At 43.4% G+C, this 14,327-nt stretch overlaps 1 protein-coding gene across 1 annotated transcript in view; it reads right to left on the bottom strand.

The window, feature by feature from the left end:
• LAMB3 (laminin subunit beta 3) overlaps positions 1-14,327 on the bottom strand; it is a 72,468-nt gene that overhangs the window by 18,035 nt on the left and 40,106 nt on the right. The window contains exons 11-15 of the mRNA XM_063143081.1: positions 13,605-13,760; positions 7,948-8,144; positions 4,467-4,578; positions 2,622-3,000; positions 1,018-1,178 (exon numbers count right to left, since the gene is read on the bottom strand). Of these exons, the coding sequence (XP_062999151.1) occupies positions 1,018-1,178; positions 2,622-3,000; positions 4,467-4,578; positions 7,948-8,144; positions 13,605-13,760 (1,005 nt within the window). The remainder of the gene's footprint in view (positions 1-1,017; positions 1,179-2,621; positions 3,001-4,466; positions 4,579-7,947; positions 8,145-13,604; positions 13,761-14,327) is intronic.

Raw genomic sequence — 14,327 nt, forward strand, 5'->3', positions numbered from 1 at the left:
CTTCACCTTCGCCTTCGCCTTCACCTGAACTGCCTCGGATCTGGTTCAGAAAGGTCCAAACCACCCCGATCTGCTTTGGATTTGGGGTTCGGATCCAAGACGGTGCACAGCCCTAGTACAAAACAGGGCAGCCAGACTGTTAACAGGGACTGGCCAATGAGACCACTTTATGCCAGTCCTTTTCCAGCTTCACTGGCTGCCAGTCCAGGTCCAGGCCCGATTCAAAGTGCTGGTGTTAACATTCAAAACCCTAAACAGTTTGGGGCGAGGTTATCTGAAGGAACGCCTCCTCCCGTATGTACCTGCCTGGACCATAAGGTCATCTTCAGGGGTCCATCTCCATGAGCCCCTGCCAAAGGAAGTGAGGCAGGTGGCTACCAGGAGGGGGCTTTCTCTGCTGTGGCACCCCGGCTGTGGAATGAGCTTCCAAATGAGATTCACTTGACACCTACATTATACTCTTTTTGGTGCCAGTGAAGACCTTCTTATTCTCCCAGTATTTTAAGAGTTTATTATCTTAGACTTTTAACCTTGCTGTTTTAAAACTGTTTTTAAAATTTGTATTGTAAATCTGTATAAATCTCTGCATTGCTGCTCCATTTTACCCTGGTTGTGCTTTTATATTGTGTTTTTATATTGTGTTTTTATACTTTGATTCATATTTGATGGTTTTAACTTTGGTGAACCTGCCAAGAGACCTTTGACTATTGAGCGGTATAGAAATACAATAAATAAATAAATAAATGATGTATTGCTCCTTGGATCTACTCTCACAGGGAAGAGAGGAAGTTGTATAAAAAAATTCAAAGGGCAGGGAGGGCAGGAATTGTGGTATTCTGACCTATGTTAGAAATTACCTTTGTAAAGTTATTTCAGGCAGGACTTAAGTTAGCAATTTGGAAAAGCCCATGCCTTAACAGCCCATGCCTTACCATTAGGAGATACAGCCACTTATGTGCTACCTTGCATGTGTGAGGGAGTGGGAGAGCTGTGGAAGTTGAAGCGCAACTGTTATACCTGAGAGGTCTGTGCTGCGGCTGGCTTCAAATTGGGCCTTCTTGTTTTGGTACTGTGCAGATATTAGAAGGAGGCTTCTGTCAAGAGCATCCATATCTATGGATAGGGAGGACACTTCATCCATAAGAGGTATTTCGGAGCTTAAACCTTCAATGGTCCGCCTGCAGTTGATACAATAAAACACATCCTTTTTGTATACTTCTTATTGTTCTCTGTCTTTTCCCCTCTGATTACTACCCTCAGACCCTCATGCCAGCACACTCCCAGTGAAACGATAGTAATTCTCTGGAATGATCAAGACAGATGAAGGGAAGAACTCATTTACACAGCACAAACAAGTGGGATTCGCTGCCACAAGATACAGTGATGAGGGGAATCCACACGTCGTACCGAGACCGCTTCTAAGCTCTGATCCAGCATGGCTTTTCTTATGTTATAGCTTGAGGGTTGTGAATGATGTTTCTGCAGCAGCAACAACAAAAATCCTCTAGCATTCCAATACAGGATAAATAGAAAGTGACAGAACTTGCTTTAGAGAGTTTTTAATTTAAATAGACAAGGACTGAAGTGGACGCAGAAATTAAAACAAGTGGATTAAATGTATAATCTCTGAAAGAGTGCCTTTAACATACAAACTGTTTTATAGCCTTTATAGATCCTATGGCCCCAAGACAGAGTCAGGGGGTGGGGGCATAGGATACTTCAGATTCCTTGATCCAAGGTCAGAGACATCGGTCTGACCTCGGAATCAGGAGTCTGATCCCTCCACGCCCTCTCCTGCCCCTTGGAGCTGGTGCAGAGAGAATCGCCACAGCCAACGTCAAAGAGGAGGGAAAAGGGACGAGACTGCTTATGCCATATCCCCCAGGCCTCCCCAACCTCTTTCGCTCCCCCCTTCCCCAATGCTTCAGCTAGATGGCCAAAAATGTTGGTCTAGTGAAAATACAGAGTGGGAGGAATGCAGAGACAAAGATTGCCTCCTCCGCTCCTCCTGCTCCACATTTGATGGTTCAGAGGCTTACAGCCATCCTCATAGGACAGCACACTTAGCTGTTTGGAAAAAAGTAAAGTATGTCATTGGCATTCCCATTTTCCATATAAAGAACTGAGAGATGGCGCCTTTAGGGATGGCTGAAACTCTCACACTCCATCTGGTTCATTCCATCCTACTTCCACATGAGCTGTATTTCTCCCACACAGAAATCCATCCATATTTTTCTTCACATTTGTATGCACATTTTTCAGATGTATACATTTTTGTATGCATGTATTGATTGACTTTTCAAATGCCATTTTTCTTCTTTTGTGAATGGCATCCCACGCTTGGAAATGTGTGGATTTCCAATCACAAGTTGCATTCAGGGCTGTGCTTGCTTCTAGGAGCTGCAAACTGGGTAATCGTGCATTAAAATGCAAACAAAACAAATTCCTCACCCATCCCTAAGCACCTTGCCAACATACAGTTCCTAAATCTAGGACTGGGAAGGAATTAGAGCTCCTCTCTGTAGTTTGGATAGAGGTGATTCCTTTAGTAGCAAAACACCAGGGATTCTTTTCGGCCTGTCAGCCGTGATTGTTGCAGATAAAATGAAAAGCCCGATTACCTGATTGTAGCAATGGCATTGACCACCTGATCCAGTCCCTGCTCTGTCACGAGGGGATTTCCCAGGATCCCTTCGATGCGCTGAATTTCACTTTCTGCTTCTAAGAGACGGGTACTGAAGCCGGAGTCCATCGTCCCCATGTGTAGCTGCTGATGCTGAGTAGAATTTTTCAAGGTGGCCTGACGCAACCCAAACCTGTGAAGGTCATCATCATAGGCCTGGAAGCAGGGGTGGCATGCCTCACAGCGGTGGTGGTGGCCACAGTAACCCCGCTGGCACTGGTCACAGCGGGATCCAGTAAAGCCAGTGTGGCAAAGGCAACTGCCGGTCGCCTTGTCACAGCCCATCTGTTCTGTGCCCTGGAAATTGCAGTCACAAGCTGTCAATAGGAGGGAACAAGGAAAAGAGTTTGTAAGGACTTCACTTGATGGGAACTCCTACAGTGCATCCCTCTAGCTAGTTTCCCAGCAGCCTCATGAGAGTGGAGTTATCTTGACTGAAATGACAGAGGCTTGATGTGTCAATGCACTATATTTGACAATGGATTAATAATAATAATAATAATAATAATAATAATAATAATAATAATTTCCTTTTGTTTGTTTGTTTGTTCATTCGTTCATTTGTTTCTCTACTGCCCAATAGCCAAAGCTCTATGGGCAGTTCTCACTCACACTCAGACACACATCACTTCACAACACAAAATAATAAAAACATAATGTAAAATCTCTAACATACAAAATGTAAAACAATTTAAACAGCTGAAACATTTACAAGAAGATACAGGACCCAACAGAAACAACTGACATAGATGCCCCATCGTATGTCATCAAATGCCTGGGAGTAGAGGACAGTCTTAACTTGGCACCGAAAAGATGACAGTGTTGGTGCCAGGCAGACCTCAGTGGGGAGAGCATTCCATAATTGGGAGGGGGCACCACTGAGAAGGCTCTTCCCCTTGTTGCCACCTTCTGAACCTCCCTTGGAGGTGGAACTCGGAGGGGAGGGGACCGATGTTGATTGTAGTGTCTGATTATAGTGTAGGGCTTAATGGGTTTAAACCAGCACCTTGAGTCATTCTCAGAAACATACAGGCAGCCAATGCAAGCGGACCAGAGTTGGTGTTATATGCAGAGACCTTCTAGTCGTTGTTATTAATCTGGCTGCTGCATTTTGCACAAGCTGCAGCTTCTGAAGAACCTTCAAGGGCAGCTCCATGTAGAGCATACTGCAGTAATCTAACTTGGAGGTTATAATAAAAATGAATAAGATTTTTCTGGGAAAAAGTCTGTATTATTCTCTGAAGGATAGATGATGGGCGGTAAGAGTAAACAGGAAAAAATTGTTATTCATAGGATAAACTTCCTTCAAACAGGTGTGCTATTTATCTAACTCTTTGAGGACTGTGAAACCAAGCCACTGAGAAGTAGAAATATTCCAAGCAGGATGGAAGGAAAAGTGGAAATGTGTTTTATTTTAAAAGAGCTTTCTTATTTCACAGTTTTGCAGAATACATATACCACAACTCCAGAGAAATTCTCTTCTATTTATATTTTCATTAAAAGCATTTCTTAGCCGCCTTTCAAGACAACAAACATTTACCAAATTCTATCCCAGGTAAAACAAAGCAAACTATGAAACAAGGCAAGTCAGGAGGAGGAGGGAAGAAGGCGAGTGTTACAGCAGGAAGGTCCAAGTGGCAAGAAGTGGAGCAGGAAAGGCTGTTAAAACAGTCAGATGTCAACAGAAAGTTCTTTAGAGTTGAGTCAAGGGAGAAGCAAGACAGCAGTAATCCATGAAATATTCAGTGATCTCCAGCTGGATGCAACAGCTTATATTGCTTACCTCTACATCCTGTCCTGAAATCTCCATAAGACTGGTCAGGACAAAATCGTACTTCAGCGGTAGAGCATTTCAGGCCCCTGAAGCCTACTCTGCATGGACACTGCCCTGTAAACTGCAGAGAGAGAGAGAGAGAGAGAGAGAGAGAGAGAGATGTCAGGGAGGAAACACAGAATTACAGTGCTTGGCCCAGTGACTCCATGGAGCTTAAGGCTTTTTACCGTCACAATAACCCTATGAGGTAGGTTAGTCTGAGAGGCTCATAGCTAAGCAGGAATTCATATTCAGATCTCCCCTGGTCCAAGTCTATCATTCTATCCACTACAACACTCTGGCTTTTTCTGTGCAAGTCCCTCCTGTTCTACTTTGGCCTTAGCTAGACCGGGCGAAATCCCAGGACAAACCCTGGGATCGTCCCTGTGCACAGGGGATCCCTGATGCACAGGGGATCCCGGGATCAGGGAGGGATTATCCCTCCCTTGCCCCGGGATCTCACCCTCCCCTTTGGGCCCGTATTTATTTATTTATTTATTTATTTATTACATTTCTATACCGCCCAATAGCCGGAGCTCTCTGGGCGGTTCACAAAAATTAAAACCATTCAAAGTATAAAACAACAGTATAAAACCATAATATAAAATACAATATAAAAGCTCAACCAGATAAAAACAGCAGCAATGCAAAATTACAAATTTAAAACCATGTTATTTAAAATTTATAGACTGTTAAAATGTTGGGAGAATAAAAAGGTCTTCACCTGGCGTCTAAAAGCATATAATGTAGGTGCCAAGTGAACCTCCTTAGGGAGCTCATTCCACAGCCGGGGTGCCACAGCAGAGAAGGCCCTCCTCCTCTTGAGACCGCGGAACATGTGGCCCGTTGCCACGGAGCCCGGAGCTGCGTCCATCGGGGGTAGGGTGGGGGGAGCGGGGAAATTAGATTTTTTTTAAAAAAAGCACCTACCTTTGCACACGACCATTTGTGCGCTCCTCTTTCTATTTTAAAAAATGGCGGGCGCGACGGCTCTCTTCCTGAGGTCGTCGCACCTCACGTGAAATGGAGGAGGGATCTCGCGTTAATCACAATTATTTTAAAATGGATACTGTTGTTTTTATACTGCTGTTTTTATGTTTCTGATGGTTTTTAAAATCTTGTATACTTTTTAATGTTTACTATTTTTAACTGTTGCAAACCGCCCAGAGAGCTTCGGCTGTGGGGCGGTATATAAATGTAATAAATAAATAAATGCGAGATCTTCCCTCCTCCATTGCGGACTATCAAGTAGGTCTAGCTAAGGCCTTTTCCTCTTGCACAGAAAAAGCCAGAGTGTTGTAGTGTTGCTATGAGCCTCTCAGACTAACCTACCTCATAAGGTTGTTGTGAAGGTAAAATGCCTTAAGCTCCATGGACAGGAATCAGGATTTTTTTAAAAAATGTATAATAAAATATCATTACTAGCAGACTGTAGGGAACCAAGAAATAGGTTGGCTGGTGTGGAGGGCTCTATCCAACTTGCCACTTGAAACAACAGGCTACAATCCTTGTCCATAAGCAGATGTTATTTATTTTTATTTTATTTAAAATATTTCTAGGCCACCATTCAGGGCAGAAGCTTTTGCTCTTACAAAGAAGTCCCCTATCTTGCTTGAGTCAAAGTCCCTTGTATGGTGTCTGTCTAGGAGCATTTTAAGGAAGTGGTTTCTCCCCACAGCAACAAAACCCAGAAGGCTCAATTTAGAGACACCAGCTAAGATATGTTGCTGCTGGCAGTTCTAAAGGATTAATTTGGGAGGGGGGGAAATGCTGATGTGGAATTCATTTGAATGCTCCCCTCACTAAAAAAAACTCCTAGCATGTTTGAAGCAAACATGAACGGGAGAGTGGTTCAGGTAGTCTAGCCTTTTGTTGTTGTTTATTCATTCAGTCGCTTCCGACTCTTCGTGACTTCATGGACCAGCCCATGCCAGAGCTTTCTGTCAGCTGTCGCCACCCCCAGCTCCCCCAAGGTCAAGTCTGTCACCTCCAGAATATCATCCATCCATCTTGCCCTTGGTCGGCCCCTCTTCCTTTTGCCTTCCACTTTCCCTAGCATCAGCCTCTTCTCCAGGGTGTCCTGTCTTCTCATTATGTGGCCAAAGTACTTCAGTTTTGCCTTTAACACCATTCCCTCAAGTGAGCAGTCTGGCTTTATTTCCTGGAGTATGGACTGGTTTGATCTTCTTGCAGTCCACGGCACGCTCAGAATTTTCCTCCAACACCACAGTTCAAAAGCATCTATCTTCCTTCGCTCAGCTTTCCTTATGGTCCAGCTCTCGCAGCCATAGGTTACTACGGGGAATACCATTGCTTTAACTATGCGGACTTTTGTTGTCAGTGTGGTGTCTCTGCTCTTAACTATTTTATCAAGATTTGTCATTGCTCTCCTCCCAAGAAGTAAACGTCTTCTGATTTCCTGGCTGCAGTCAGCGTCTGCAGTAATCTTTGTGCCCAGAAATACAAAGTCTGTCACTGCCTCCACGTTTTCTCCCTCTATTTGCCAGTTATCAACCAAGCTGGTTGCCATAATCTTGGTTTTTTTGAGGTTTAACTGCTTTTCTGTCTGCAGGGAGGGTTGGCTGTTATCATAGGACCCTTCCAGACTAGGCTTTTAATGCCCTGCCTCCTTCACAGAATTTTATGGGGTTCCAGATGATGCCATCATTATCCACTTGTAATCCAACTCCTTTTCCCCCCACCAATTCTTCCATCTTCTTTCTTACCAGGGAAAATCCATTAAAGAAGGAAAGAGGGAATAGCTGCCCAATGCCTTCTCACTGAGCGTCATCAGACAGGGTAAAATCACATTTGCTTACCGTTGCTTCTCTGCCCGTGCATTTGTCCCTCATTACTTCCTCTTTTAAAAGAAGACGTAAACAACGTGCACGTGGCCCATTCAGTGGGCCGTTTTGATTGTGCGGCTTCTCCTGCACACAGCTGGAGATAGCGGCAACTTCCATCTTTAAAAATAAGTCCGACTTACTGGGGTGGTTTTTTTTTGTCGCGCAGAGAAGGCTAGAAGGGGCGGGAGGCACGTGGGAGGCAGACAATGTCATGAGAGGGACCCATGAAAATCAGTGAGTGCCCAGTAACGAGCGTGCAATGAAACGCTCGTCTGATGGAGCTCATTGTTAGTGCTGAGACCCCTCCTTGTTGGAAACACCCATAAGGAAGCATTTAAAAATGCATCAGCAATATACACACAAACACACTCTCGATATGTAGCCACAATTAGTAAAATCCAGGAAAAAACACTACCACTTGATTGTGCCGAATGTGCAAACTAGTCTCAATAGCAGCTAGACAGAGCAAAAGAGCTTCCGCCTCTCGCCATAGGACTGAAACGTGGCCCTGACTGTGATGCTACAAATTGCAGTGGCTCAGAACTGTTATCTGCCTTTCCATGCTCAAGAACAGGCTGCTTCCTCTTCATGGCTGGTAGTCATACCTGGTTGCACTGAGGGCTGAGAGAATTCTGAGGGTCACAGTCGCACGGTTGGCAGCCCTGGCCGCTTGCAATTTTCCAGTGATTCACCGCACATTCGTCACACTTGTCTCCCACCACATTGGGGAGGCAGAAGCAGCGCCCTGTTTCATCGTCGCAGGGCGTGTTGCTGCGGCTGCCCAAGATGTTGCAGGCGCAATCTGGAAAACAAAGCAGCCAGCCTTTTGGTCAGAACTGGCAGGGGATGCTGCGGCCAGAAGAGGAGGAACCAAAGCCATTCTACCCATTCTACAGAATGAAGTAGCAGACTGAGGCTGCAGGAGCAGGGTGGTGGTGGTGGGCAGAATTCTGAACTGTGTCGCTTCAGACCAAAAGTAGAGGAGTCCTACGCTTTCTCTTCCCGCCCTGTTACACACAAAGGGTTTGTGGAATTTGCCACAAGGGATAGGGATAGCTGCTAGATTAGCAGATGTCTTTAAAAAGGGAGTAGAGCATTTTATGGAAGGAATTAGTGGCTATATGGAACCCTTTTATTCAGAATATCAACTGTTGGAGAACAAACGGTATGGGAGGACTATTGCCTTCAGGCCCTGCTTCCCGGAGCCATCTGACTGGCCAGTATGGGAATCAGGTTGCTGGACTAGATGGACCCCTTGAGCTGATCCACCAGGTCTCTTCTTAGGTGAAAACCACTCTCCTGTATGAACCTGCCTGGAGCCTATGTTCTTCATCTGAGTCCCTATTAAGTGTCCTGCCTCTTGGAGGGGGGTGAGGTTGGCAGGGACTTCTGTGTAGCAGCACCCCAATTATGGAACTCCCTTTCCAGGGATATTAGGCTAGCTTCCTTGTTATGGGCCTTTATTCCACCAAGCATGTACTGATTAAGGTTGCTCTTTGATTTTAAAAGGTCCCCCTGATTTGTTGTGACATATTTTAATCAGCTTTGTTTTGGTTTAATTTGAAACTGTTGCATTTTATTGTGTGTTTGATCGAGCACTCATGAAGTGGAAGGATGATTCAACAATCAATCAATCAATCAATCAATCAATGTACTAAAACTAGCACATCAGCTTATGGTACTACACCTTTCTACCTGATACACTAGTTTGTCGGATACAAGGGTGAAACACACACTTAAGCTTTGAAAGATATGACACACACACACACACACACATCACCTACAATCTGAAGTGATATGCTTCAGAATTCCATCACCTTAATCTACCACTTCATGACATGCAATGGTATGTAAAAGCTCGAAGGCCCTCTTCTTCTCATGTTGCCTTGACAGAAGAGCAACCTCTACAGTGCAACCTTATTTAGGTGGAGCTTCTATTTAGAAAGCTATGTATTCCCCATTGAAAACCAGCAGTGAGTTCTAGCTGGTTCCTGATGGTATTGTGTTTGCTGCTGTTTCTTTTCTTGGGGGAGAGGGGGGTTGGCTGTTCTACCGTTTAATTAATTTGCTTTAAGCTGCTTTGGAGCACCTGAAAGAGTAGCCTCTAAATTGTAAACACAAACATGCAAACGTCTTTCTATACCACTCAGGCAATATGAAAAGTCCTGAGCATGCGGCGGTCAAATAGAGCTTCCCTACACGAGGCTGTTAATCACTGTATCTAATTTTGGTTCCATTGCAGAATTGAGATCTGACATTTGCTTTTCCATACATAAACTCTAGGTGGACTAGTGCTATAGCAGAATAGCAAAAACACACAAGTAGAAGCAGCATTTCCCAAAATAATGCCCCATTTCCCCCAATCTAAAACAAAAACAAAAAACCAAGTGTTCCAAAAAAGAAGAAGCAAAACTGGAGGATCACAACATAATCTAAAGAACCAGTAAATAACAATTAAGGTATCATGAGCACACAATAAAAGCCTCACGTAGAAAGCTCCCACACTGTGACTCTTCCCCCATGCTAGTGAGAGAGACGGGACCAGATATACACCAAACAGGATATAACACTTTGAAAGCAGTTTGAAAATGATACATGGAAAGTGTCCTGGGCCCCAACAGTTGTCAATACTGTTATAAACCGTTATAAAGCAGTAGTGTAGATCCTGCCAGGCTCTTCCTCAATGGCTTGAGGGTTCTTCCATTACCTGGTTAGGTAATGGAAGAACCCTCAAGCTCCCACAACACTGATATAATATAAGAAGTGAGTCCACATTATTTCCAAAAGTTAGTTTCCTAAAATAACATCAGAGGGGGCAACACTGACCCACCATCCCTGTAAGTACCTTGGCAGGGGCAGAAAGGATATAGTAAACCACACCCCTAACAGTAGCTACGTGCACCATCAGGATTAAGCAGGTGAGCAATAAAACTCCCAGAATTCTTCACCAGTTTGGACTGCAATCTAAGCTGGAGAACAACTACTGCCTGTTTCTTGCCCCCAACTCACACACCCATTCATCTCCAACCCACCCACTCAAACCTTCATACTGCCCTCCACCACCTTAGCTGGATGCTACAAGTAGGTCCCACCATCCACCCCACACGCCAGAGACCTTAGAAAATATAATTTCCCCAGGGTGCTGAGAAGTACCTTGGGTTAACAACCCATTGCAGTATGGAGAGCCAGACAACTATTCTGGGAGTGATTATATCTGCCTTGGTGGTATGGGGGGAGCTGAAAACCTTGAACCTGGAGATGGGGGTTGGCTTGCTGTGCAACTGCCAAGGTGATCCCCATCCACCTCTCAGCTACAAGTTGCAGACTTTGTGACATCACAAGCTAAGCGCCATTCCAAATTGAGTTTGGGGTGGGCTGTGCCCTGCAGGGTACTGATGCTATACTGTGACATTTACATGGGTTTTTCTGTACACACCTCACCTTTCTCTCTCAGAAGGCACACAGGCTCCTTCTGAGTCAAGGTAATTACATCCAACTCTTGCTGTCATCTGCTGCTATTGTTCTCCCAGATCAAATTTAACAAAAGTATATACTGCCACCTACTGAGAAGTAACTGAAGCCCAACAATACAGCTCATCACATAGCACAGTGTGCTGGGATTCCATTTCATTTCATTCCGAAATAAGGCAACATCTTCCTATGAGGTTGCTATGGAGGAGCCTTTGCAGAGAAGCAAGATGGTTTGGCAAAGCCAATGATCAGCTGAAACCACATACCACAACCTTCTCAGCATTGCGATCTGGCAGATAAGCATTAGGATCTGCAAATCTGGTGAAAGTAGAACTTTCCACACAAGTTTTCCTCTTGTTCCACCCTCTGGGGAAGGAGATGAATTTTGAGTTTTTCAACCTGTTCTATTTTTCTTTTAAAAAATATTTAAAACCACATTGAGACCAGGTATAATACCCACCACAACCAACTTAAGAATAGTGAGGTTGTGGGTTGTGTGAAAATGGGCCACCTTTTGCTCATGGTGAAGGGATCTTGTGACAGCACAGTCCCCAACATTGGTGGGGGTACATTGATGGTGCTATATAAATAAATAAATAAATAAATAAATAAATAATAATAATAATAATAACCCATTGTCTACTACACAATCAATCAGCCCCTTTGGACAGCACTATTAAGGAGGTTGTGCTCATAAGCTGTGCTCATGCTGATGCAGTCACACAAGCAAAACTTCACCAACAATCTAGTTTCAAAAGTTTCATCAGGTAAAGTGGCCACTTAGCTAGAGAAGATACAGAAAAGAAAATCTTCAGGGGATAAAGATCTTCCCCATGAGGGCAGTTCCTTTTTAAAATTTAAAGTAGTTTAGAAGGAATGGGTGTGTTTGAATCAAGGTTGGAAATAAAACCAAGTCACAATTGGATTTTAAATTTTCAAAAATGAATGAGCTTTTATCTGTTTCACTGTCCCAATAGTCCTACATGCAATAGGAAACTTGCAAAACACCTAGTAAAGCCTATCCCGTTTAAATCTGAATCTCCTCCTGCACTCCATTTGAAGATTCTGACCATGTCACTTGGCGCCTACACTGTACTCCTTCCGTCGCCAGCTGAAGACCTTTGTAGTTTCTCAGTATTTTAACACCTAATTTAACTTAAAGGTAAATTTTGCTGTTTTAATTTCGTATTTTAACCTATATCAATTTCTGTTCAGTGGTTTTATCCTGGTTGTGCTTTTTATATTGTATTTTGTATTTGTGTTTTTAGACTGTTGGTTGTTTTATTATGCTTTTTATGGTTTTAATTTTTGTGAACCGCCCAGAGAGCTTTGGCTATTGGGTGGTATAAAAATGTAATAAATAAATAAATATGTGGGCTTTATGATTACAATAGCTAGTCAATATTTATTTTCTTCCCAACCCATCCCCTCACCCTATTGTTACCATCTAGACTGATGGAAGAGAGCTGGAGATCTCAACAGCTTGTTTACAATTTTGTGCATTTTTTATTGGTCTTAATACAGGTATTTCCTGATCATGGCTTTTGGAATATTTTGTAATGGACCAATACAGGTGACTTTGTTTTAGAAATAAGAGTTTACTAAAGGGGATAATGTGAAACTTCACAAAATAATGAACAGTGTAGAGAGGCTGAATGGACAGAAATTTCTCTCTCTCTCTCTCTCAAAACATTGGGACTTGGGGTCATCCCATTAATTAATTGATTAAACTAATACAAAAGGAAGCATTTCTTCATCCAATGCACAATTTAACATACGGAATAAATAGTCATGAGAGCCACTGATGGCCACTAGCTGAGATGGCTTTAACTGAGGATTACGCAAAACAGAAAAGACAAAGATCCCAACAACAGCTCAAAATAAACACACAAGGGGAAAGCGGCATAACAGAACTGCACTAATAAGATAATTTTATACAGTATTTATAAATAGAGCACCATCAAGTGCTCTATTTATACTGTATAAAATTATCTTATTGTTCTAGTGCAGTTCTATTTGGGCTCTTACACTTTGTGTGTTCATTTTGAGCTTTAAAAGAGGATTCGACAAATTCATGGAGAATAGGGCAGGATCTACACTACTGCTTTAAAACGGTTTATAACAGTAGTGACAATGGTTGGGGCCCAGGACACACTCCACATACAGTTTTCAAACCATTTTCAAAGTGTCATATCCTGGTTGGTGTAGATCTGGCCCTCCTATGTCTCTTACTATCATTGTTAATGATGGGGCCTTCAGAAGCAGTATGCCTCCAATTACAAAGTGTCAAGGAAAATCACACAAGATGGCTATCACTTTCATGTCCTGTTTGGGAGCTTCCTAAGAACCTCTATCATGTTAATAGAGTGCTGAACAAATATATATATATATATATATATATATATATATATATATATAATGTTCTAATCAAGCAAGAAAATGCTTATATTGTTATCATTTTTATTTTTGCCTCTTGCATTTTTTAGAATTGGATAGCAGGGGGCTGGTCTAAAAAAGGCTCCATATCAACTTTGGGTTTATGAGATGAATCATTCTTATTTCCAGTAGTTTTGATTTGTCCAAAGGAGCACTTACAAGCTGGACACCTACCTTCTCCTGGTCTATCATAAAAGGTTCACCTCCTGTTCAGATGGATGATATCACCAGAAAGGGCAACTTTGTTTGTGAGTTCACTGTAATAAAGTGCTTGGAAAAGCCAGAACTGTCTCAGCTCAGTTTACTAATACACACAGACAAGTTCCCTTCTGGATTTATTTGGGATCTCACTAACCTCTGCAACCCTGGGGATTAGAGTTGGTTAACTGAGTGAATCCAGGCTTGCATAGATGGCAACGTTCTCCTTGCACGTTGTCCTTACAAACACAGACGCCTTTCAGGGGTTCACAACTGGATCCAGGAACAGTGCCGTCTGGGTCACATTCACAAGCTTAACAAACAAATAAAAAGGAGATGTCAAATCAACCACATTTTAAAAGTTCCAGGCTACCGCAGAAGGCAGGGCTGGCCCTATCATTAGGCAGGATGGAGCAGTTGCCTCAGGCAGCAGATACTGGGAGGTGGCAGCAAGGTGTTGGAGGAGAGACCTGTATGCCATGCTGCCTGCTCTGTTCCACCTACGTTAGCCTGCTGCCTTCAGGCACAGTGGTGAACACTGCCTCCTTATTAGTGCAGAAGACAGACTGCATGGGGATTTAGCATTGCTTCATCCTTCTTTATTTCTCTTATCCACCCTATTAGCAGATGGGATTGCAAATTCTTAGAGTCAGAGAGGAAACATGGTACCCAGGAAGCTCTGATGGCACAGCCTGATGCTAGAGACCAGGACTGGCCTGGGAGTGAATGTTCTGTTCATCAAAGATGAGCAGCTTTTGCTGCTGGGCACTCTTTGCTCTTTCTGTGTCAGGTGGAGCTAGGCAGTGACCTCACTACACACCATCCCAAACCCGGGAAACCACCAAGAAAGGAAATAGAGCAGACAGGTGGGGTGCTGGTG

Source organism: Elgaria multicarinata, chromosome 1 (assembly GCF_023053635.1).
Source record: "Elgaria multicarinata webbii isolate HBS135686 ecotype San Diego chromosome 1, rElgMul1.1.pri, whole genome shotgun sequence".
NCBI classification, from domain to species: Eukaryota; Metazoa; Chordata; class Lepidosauria; order Squamata; family Anguidae; genus Elgaria; species Elgaria multicarinata.